Source organism: Hyperolius riggenbachi, chromosome 12 (assembly GCF_040937935.1).
Source record: "Hyperolius riggenbachi isolate aHypRig1 chromosome 12, aHypRig1.pri, whole genome shotgun sequence".
Lineage (NCBI taxonomy): Eukaryota > Metazoa > Chordata > Amphibia > Anura > Hyperoliidae > Hyperolius > Hyperolius riggenbachi.
This window is the reverse complement of record NC_090657.1, coordinates 31,105,963-31,115,129: the sequence shown is the minus strand read 5'-3', so window position 1 is coordinate 31,115,129 and position 9,167 is coordinate 31,105,963. Positions and strand designations below refer to the sequence as shown.

At 43.7% G+C, this 9,167-nt stretch overlaps 1 protein-coding gene across 2 annotated transcripts in view; it reads left to right on the top strand.

Moving 5' to 3' along the window:
* The window catches only part of LOC137540710 (opioid growth factor receptor-like), a 246,721-nt gene extending 237,904 nt beyond the window's left edge, over nt 1-8,817 (top strand). For both annotated transcript variants that reach the window (XM_068261834.1, XM_068261833.1), the window contains 3 exons: nt 6,229-6,295; nt 6,371-6,519; nt 6,622-8,817. In XM_068261834.1, the coding sequence (XP_068117935.1) occupies nt 6,229-6,295; nt 6,371-6,519; nt 6,622-6,943 (538 nt within the window). In that variant the 3' untranslated portion in view covers nt 6,944-8,817. The remainder of the gene's footprint in view (nt 1-6,228; nt 6,296-6,370; nt 6,520-6,621) is intronic.
* Nucleotides 8,818-9,167: the final 350 nt, after the last annotated feature.

Below are 9,167 nucleotides of genomic sequence, written 5' to 3'. Positions count from 1 at the left end.
GCAGGCTATGGGGGGCTTCAGTATGGGGGGCTTCAGCATAGTTAGCAGGCTATGGGGGGCTTTAGTATAGGTAGCAGGCTATGGGGGGCTTTAGTATAGGTAGCAGGCTATGGGGGGCTTCAGTATAGATAGCAGGCTATGGGGGGCTTCGTATGGGGGCTTCAGTATAGATAGCAGGCTATGGGGGCTTCTTATGGGTGGCACATATCCTCCTCCCTCCCCCCGCAGCCTCCTCTGCTCGTCCCCCTGCATACATAAGGAGAAGCAGCCTCTCACCTCCAGCATCAGCGTGGAGCCCGGAGCAGCAGCCTTCTCCCTTCACTTCCTAGTTCCCCCTAGTGGCCACCTGACCGGCTCTTACTGATGACGCGTAGTAAGAGCCGGTCACTAGGGGGAATAAGGAAGTGTGCAGGAGGTCTGCCGCTCCGGGCTCCACGCTGGAGGTGAGAGGCTGCTTCCTCTTATTTATGCGGCGGGCGAGCGGAGGCGGCTGCGGGGAGCGGGAGGAGGACAATTGCGAGCGGGGGAAGCGGCGGATGCGCGGCGATGCAGCGTCGGGATTCGGCGAACAGAAAATGGCGTCGGGATTCGAGTCCACGAATCTCGAATATTTCCTAATATTCGAGGGATTCGTGGATTCGCCGGATTCGTCGTCCCACCCCTATTATAAATGCAATATAAATAATTAATATATACAGAAAATCATTAAAATCAACAATTATGGAGACAATCGTATTCGTAGCACAGTAAAAAAAAAGGGAAGAAAATATGAATACTTAAGTTCATGTGGAAATATGTCCTTTCTGGGAAAACATGTGCAGTTCTTTGTTTCAGTTCAAGAGCCAAAGTTCAGACAAGATGGCCGCTACTCTTCCTCAAAGCAGCAGCAGGCTCCCATGAAAATGGAATTCGGAGGAATAAGGGAGGAGTCCCTGGCAAGCACTTTTGAATGATATACATTTTTGGGTGGGGTCTCAGGTTAATCCCAGGGGCTGGACAGGGTGCGGTTAACCTCCTGGGTGGGTTTCTGGTGCCCACCAAATATGACATTCTCTATATCTCAGCTTACGCTTCCCGCACACACATAATAGTCATAGATTCATATTCCTCAGAATATGACAGTTCATATGACATCAAACTTGGTTGCTGTCGCATGTCTGGTTTCGAAGTAGTGGAATACCTCAGGTTCTGGTATGTCAGTGGCCTCAATTTAATATTAAAATATTCACCAGATCTGGACCAGCAGAATGAGATAACTTTCATACCTCTCATATGAACAGTATTCCTTAAACAGGCTAAAAATCATATACAGCATTTATTTTCTCTCTGCTTCCAACGGAGTCTAGCAGCCTTGTCTCCTGCTGATTTTATCCTGTTTCTTCAAAAAGGCAGCAACACTCTGCCATTTGGGGCTTACTGCTAGAGAGCTTTCACACCGTGGTGTCACTGGCCCAGGAAGGAACTCTTTTGATGAAGTTAATTAAACAACCAGGTGCTATCCCCTAGACAAAAAAAACTTGATCTGGCCATGCAACGACAATCGGTGCAGCAAACCGATTGCGATTGCGTTCTCTTTTCTCACGGCTCTTCCGTGACACCTCCAGTATAGGTTAGATAGGTAGGTGCCCCCAGTGTAGGTTAGATAGGTAGCTTCCCCCAGCGTAGGTTAGATAGGTAGCTGCCCCCAGCGTAGGTGAGATAAGTATCTTCCCCTAGCATAGGTGAGATAGGTAGCTGCCCCCAGCATAGGTGAGATAGGTAGCTGCCCCCAGCATAGGTGAGATAGGTAGCTGCCCCCAGCGTAGGTAAGATAGGTAGCTGCCCCCAGCGTAGGTGAGATAGGTAGCTTCTCCCAGCGTAGGTGAAATAGGTACTGTAGCTGCCCCCAATGTAGGTGAGACAGGTAGCTGCCCCCAGTGTAGGTGAGATAGGTAGCTGCCCCCAGCGTAGGTGAGATAGGAAGTTTCCCCTAGGGTAGATTAGATAGGTAGCTGCCCCCAACGTAGGAGTAGGGAGTAAGGAGACGGAGCAGAGAGGGGGGAGCGGGCAGTTAAAAACTCACCTCCTATCGCAGCCTCCAGCTTCTTCTGACTTCCTCCCTGGCGTAGTTTGCATTGGTAACAGTGCCCCCTGTAATGACATCACAGGGGGCGCTGTAACCAAGGCGATGGACCAAGTGCCCCCTCCTGCCAATCAATCGATCTGGGGCACCATGGCAACAGGTTCCAGGCCGGTGCCCCGGATCAAAGGCCCTAGCGACGCCTCTGGCGATGGCCATACAAGTCACAGATGTTATGGCCCTGGCAGCTTTGAAGGCCACTACTGTGGGTGAGGGCACAGAATTTTCTGTTCGCGAACAGCGTACACGAACTTCCGCAAATGCTAGTGAACAGGCCAATCTGGCGAACCGCAATAGACTTCAATGGGCAGGTGAATTTTAAAAACTACAAAGACTGTTTCTGGCCACAAAAGTGATGGAAAAATTACGGAGTTGATGCAGTCAGGTTTTAATCCCCAAGGGGCAGAAATCACATTATGCACAGCAATGGGTGTCAGTGGGCTGTGAAGTATCTCACACAGAGAAATGCATTAGTACTATACAGTGAAATAATAATGCACTGAAGTGGTTCTGTGCCTGCAACTTAATGAGGCAACAGCAGTAGTGTGGTTACACAGCTCTGGGTGTCAGTGGGCTGTAGAGTGTCACACGCACAAAAAACACTGGAGACCGATGTAATAGCCCTCAAAAGGGCTGTTTGGTGTGCTTTCACAGCTAGTGAGGAACAAGGACACAGGCCTAGCTAATGCTTTCCCTACCTATCTGCAGCAAGTCTGATCCTGCTCTCGCTAAAAGTCAGCAGTTAGCAGAGAATTAATCCAATATGGCCACCACAACTGCTTTTTGATTGGGGGGTCCAGGAAGGGGTGCTAGCGGATTAGCTGCCATGTGTCTGCTGACTGTGAGGTAAGGGGTCAAAGTTTAGCTCAATGATGATGTATAGGGGCGAATCAAACAAGCCAAATGTTTGCTGTTCGCCACGAATGCAAACAGCGGATATTCGCAGTACACTGCTCGCCGGCGAACAGTTCGGGCCATCTCTAGTGAGGCCCCAAGCTGCCGCTTGGTTTATCTGGGCCAAGCAGCACCCCTGCTTCCTTGCAGTAGTTTTGGTGAAAAACCATTGCCACTTAGAGTCCATGCCCTGGGAGTGGGCACGCCCACCACCGGTGCCGAGCTGACCAGTGCCCGGACAAGAACATTTCTGAATGTCTACCAATGCAACTTTTGCCCTAGCAAAACCCTTTTTCTCATATGTCAAATTCATATGGAATTTTTATTTTGCATCTTGATGATGTCACTTCACTGTTAAATCTTTTCCATAGACAATTTATGCTGCATGCTCAACGTTTTAGCTTGCATGAGAAAGGCCATTTTTCTGCTGATGTCACTCGGGACTTGGCAGGAAAAACTTACAAGATTTTGTATCTTGCTGTACAATGTTAACCACTTCAGCCTACAGGGTTGAATTTTCTTTGCATCTGAGCAACTTTCACCTCCCATTCATTTGCTAATAACTTTATCACTACTCATCACAATGAATTGGTCTATAGCTTGTTTTTTCCGCCACCAATTAGGCTTTCTGTGGGTGATACATTTTGCTGAGAATTAATTTATTGTAAATCCATTTTAACAGGAATATTAAGAAAGAAATGGAAAAAAATCATTATTTCTCAGCTTTTGGCCATTATAGTTTGAAATTAATACATGCTACCATAATTAAAACCTATGTACTTTATTTACCAATTTGTCCCGCTTATTACAACATTTAAATTATGTCCCTATCACAATGTATGGCGCCGATATTCAATTTGGAAATAAAGGTGCATTTTTTCAATTTGCGTCCATCACTATTTAGAAGCCCATAATTTAATAAATCATATTGATATACTCCTTTGACATGCATATTTAAAAAGTTCAGACCCTTAACCATTTACCGCCATCCTAACGTATTAAAACGTCATGCTTACCGCTATTAACAGCAACATGACGTTTTAATACGTCGCGCATTCCCGCCGCTGCTACCGCCGTGTGTCCGCCGCTACCGCCGCCATTACCGTCGGGATCCCGTGCTGGGCGATTGGGGAAGAGGACTGAACAGTCCTCTACCCAATCGCAGTGCCTGGAGTGAATGGACGTGACCGCGAACAGCGGCTACGTCCATTCACATAAACAGGAAATGTAACAGTTTAATAAAGTGTGTAAAAAAAAAAAAAAAAAAAAGTGAACACGTCCTATGAGTGTTCACCAGCGCCATCTTGTGGCCAAAAAGTATATTACACTTACAAAATACATACATTTTCAAGTATATACACATCATTAATAAAATTACACTTCCAACCCTCCCCCCCAAAAAAAACACTTGTAAAAAAAAAAATCAGCTTAAAAAAAAAAATAAATAGTTGCCTTAGGGACTCAGCTTTTTTTATTCTATATTTTATGGGGGAAAATTAATTTTAATTTATTACATAGGGGCTTGTAATTATGGCCAGAACAAACAGAAAAATAACCACTTATATTTCAAAATAATATACTGTCGCCATACATTGTGGTAGGGACATAATCTAAACGGTTTAATTATCGGGACCACTGGGCAAATACAACGTGTTTGTTTTATCCACAGGAGAATGTTTAATTTTAAAACTATAAAGGCTGAACACTGAGAAATAATGATTTTTTTTCTTTTTTTTTTCTGTTTTTCTCATTAAAATGCATTTAGAATAAAAAAATTCTTAGCAAAATGTACTATCCACAGAAAGCCTAATTGGTGGCGAAAAAAACGAGGTATAGATCATTTTCTTGTGATAAGTAGTAATAAAGTTATTAGAGAATAAAAGGGAGGAGCGCTGACAACTGAAAATTGCTCTGGTCCGTTAGGATAAAAACCCTTGGGGGTGAACTGGTTAAGTAACTATTTGGTTTTTTTTTATTATTGTAATTTTTTTTGTTTTTTAATTAAAACTTGTATGTGGGTATTTTTTGGTGTGGGAGGTAAACAGGGGATTTTTAATGTTTAAAAATGTATTTATTTAATACAAAGTGTGTTTTTGGTGTAGTTTGCTATTTGGCCACAAGATGGCCACAGTCAAAAAGTCCTGGGAGCGATCGATCTCGCTCCCAGGAAGAAGAAAGAAGACCAGAGCTCAGAAAAGCCGCAGCATCTGAAGAGACGCTGTCGGCTTTTCTCCGGGGGGGGGGGGGGGGGGGGTTCCGATCAGTGAAAGGGATTTATAATCCCTTTCATTGATCGATGGGCTAATGGCCAGCAGTGGAGGCGCGCACGAGGGGGGCCCGCGGGAGCACGCACGACCCGCGGGAGTGCGCGCAGCCTAACTGGACGAAAATTTTCGTCCAGTTAGGCTGAAGTGGTTAAAAAGGAACTAGTGAAAAGGGGGGAAAAATCAATACATTGCAAAATACAAATTTAAAAAATAGGAGATCAAGAAATGATAGATATTCGCCATGTAATTTGTTTGTGTTGGTTGATCCACAATTATCCTGCATGCAATCATCTTTACTACTGGCAGACATGAAAACAACAGACAGCACCAACTGCCATAGTGCCATTATGTATAAAACACCCTAACAATGGGATAGGCTGAAAGGTTGTTTTTTTTTATAGATATACATATGCTCAGAGGGAAATACTGGTTGCTAGGGAGTTGGAAATGGCTGTTATTTCCCACCATGAAACAAGGCTCCCACAGTGTGATGTCAGGACCTTGGTCATCATGACAGCACACTGTGGGAGTGGTTTTACCACAATATCAGCCATACAGAACCCCCTAAAGATCTATTCAAGAAACGGTAAAGGTTTCTCTATGGGAAGGGGATTATCAGTAACTGATTGGGATGAAGTTCAAACCTTGGTTTCAATTTCTCTTTAACTCAACTTATTTTCTGAAAATAATTACCAGTCACATAAAAATTGTGCTTTTTTATCACTGCCTCCTGTAGAAAGGGGGCATAATTTCCTGCACAGAACTAATGTAGTCACGAAGTGGCTGTAAATCCTAATCAGTTATTGACTTAAGCCTGTCAGTCTGAGTTTCTGTATATTCAGTCTGCTGTCTCGTTTTACTTTTTTCTAGCGAAAAGTAAACTTTTGGTACGGGTAGCTGTAGCATGCCATTTGAAATGACATTTTTTACATTATTATATTCTAACAGGATCTTTCCGCTAAGGGAACGAGGAAGGAATATGTTTGCCAAACCATTAACAACGGAAGAACTTCAGGTTACTGAACTTACCAGCATTAGAATTTTAGTTACTCTGTTACATCTTCTTGTTCAAAGTCTGTTCCTCTTGTAGATAATGAAGGAAGATGAAGAAGTTATGAGGAGATTCCTGGAGGTTTATGAAGTCTTCTTACAATTCTGTGGTATTCAGCTACTGAACAAGTGCAGTGGAGAGGTTACTCGAGCCGACAACTGGATGGAGAGGTTTTCTTACCTAAATCGGTAATATTAGAAATCCCTTACTGGTTCAGTTGTGGCCCAAAGTCCAGCTTGATGGTGCAGTTACTTCTAACTCTCAACTTTTCTTTCATTTTTCCCCCAAAGTTCTAGTCGCAACCAGCTGTGGATCACAAGAGCCTTGAAGTGTTTGGGGGAGCTGGGATATGAACGTTTCCAAGTGTCTCTGGTCAAGTTTTTCTTGGAGGAAACACTATGTAACAACAGCCTACCAAATATAAAGAGAAGCGTCTTAGACTACTTCATGTTCTCTATAAAAAGCAAGGGCCTACGCCAAGAGCTGGTGGTCTTTGCCTGGGAACACTACAAACCTCAAGAAAAGTTTGTCTGGGGGCCAGTGGACAAATTACGAAGATACAAAGAATTGTATGAGAATATGAAGGAAAATGGGTGGGAGGATGTTGATTAGAACATTAAGGATCTGATGGTGGTGTGGTTAAGGCCAGCTTTATAATTTGTTGTGTCTCCCCTTTCTTGTGCAGAAGTGCATTCCCATGCCATGCGCAGCCCCCTCTTCCATGTGTATCATCCATGTACTGCAGCACCTTTCTTTCATGAGCAGATCCCCTGAGCATCATTTTTCCGTGTTGCTCCCCATTTTCACCCTCCTATTTCATATGTAGCAGCCCCTCTTCCATGTCCAGGTGCCCCCTTAAACTGCAGCCAACCAAGGCCCAGGCCTTTGTGGCCTTTCCAGAAATCCGGCCCTGGGGGTGGTGGGAAATTTGGGGTGGGACAGTGAAAATGTTGTGACAAAACCTTGAAGGACTGCAATGAAGAAATGCAAACACTGGGAAGCAAGACAGTACAGAAGACGTGAAATGACCTATAATGGGAGTCAATCAAAGCTGTTGCATTGATAGACTTATCAAATCATCACTTTGTAAAGGCTTATCTTACTTAGCAAATACCCGATGTACAATGTTACCCACAAGAGTTTCTGGACTGCATTAAGTCTATCTGTACCGCAAAATATTGAATGGCCTGACATAGACAATCTATACTGTCCTTTAGCAAAAGACAAGCTATATGCTCTTAAATTTAAAGACTTCTTTATGATCACTTATTATTGTGTCCTCTTTGTTTTGGAATTGTGCTTGGTTTTAAGGAATGGTGCACATCATCATTGGTCGACCACCTCTGCAAAATAGTGAGAGTTTGACAATTCTTTTCTTCACAAAGTTTTGTCCCCAAGCCTGAAAGGCATACAGGTGCACACAGGTCCATTGGATGGAGCAGTTGACGCCTACATACTTGATGGATTTTCTTGTTTCTGGTCATTACTAGTCCCTATGTCTGTGAGCAGGACTAACTGTCCTTAGGAAGGGGACCCCAAAGTGTTGGAAGGTCAAGGAGCAGGCTGGTGGTCTTCAACTGCCACAGAAGAAAAGAAGTCCTAGAGCTCAACTGTATAGTGGAGTTTCAACACCAGGGAGTCAACCAGTCTGCACCTGGATCTAACAAGGTGCATGTAAATCAGACTAACAAGAAAGGAAGACTGGGTCTCCACCTGGATTTATGCAGTTATAGCAGAACACTTTTTATTCCATAGCAGCAGAAAGCACACAACGTTTCGGCAGTAGGCCTTTGTCAAGTTGACAAAGGCCTAGTGCCGAAACGTGGTGGTCTTCACTAAACAGTCCACTAAACTGCATGGCAAGCCCCAAACCTCCCCTTAGCCATGTCATTACTGCCATAGCCATGCACACCACCAATGTGCAAGATGGGAGGGACATTCTCTGTAACAGCATTGTTCCTCTGAACTAAGTGGCAAAAGGGGGAGCATATCACAGGAGCCACCACATCCCATCCCAAAGATTTATTAATTGAGATTGATTGAGGAAAACAGGCTGCTGAAATCAGGTGGAAAATCCTTAAGACCCCAGCTTGAAGCCACTGTGTGATGTCATTGCTAGAGCATCAAGATGATCTAGAATGGTTAGATAACCATGTACCATGTACCTAAGCATGGGTTTGGGGTGTGGCAGTGCCATCAAAAAGGTACAAAGTGGCACTATTATGCAGTGTCAATTGTTTCAATTCCTGACTGAAGGTGTGTACTGGTTGCAAATTTCTGGGCAAGCTAGATAAAACAGCATTGCATGATGATATAACCACTTGTGTCGAAGGCCCTATTCCCTGATTAGGCATGGTTGTTTCAGGATGACATAGAGGGCATATTTCGCCCTTTTGTGATTCAATTTTGTCTCCATCCAAAATTTGTACCTTATCATTTTTGAAAGAGTTGCCTTTCACCTTAATATGTAATTAAAAAATAAATTGTAAGGGATTTAGAGTTCCAAATGAGGTTACAAAATGTATAAAACTTAACTTTTATAATAAATAAAATTATAATAAAAATCCACTTAAATACAGAAAGGTATGTCAACATTAGCACATGTCACATCAATATTATATATAATACTAGCTGACGACCCGGCGTTGCCCGGGTATGTATTTGGCTGGTGTTGGCTCCATCCACTTTTCCTTACCCTAACACACAAACACTCAATGACCAAGTTTGTGAGCTTTGGGGTCTTTGGCATCAATAATTTGTATATTCCCATAGAAATCAAACAAATCAGATAGGCTAAACAGCGAGGAGAACGCCAGCGCATACCACTAAGGCTGCA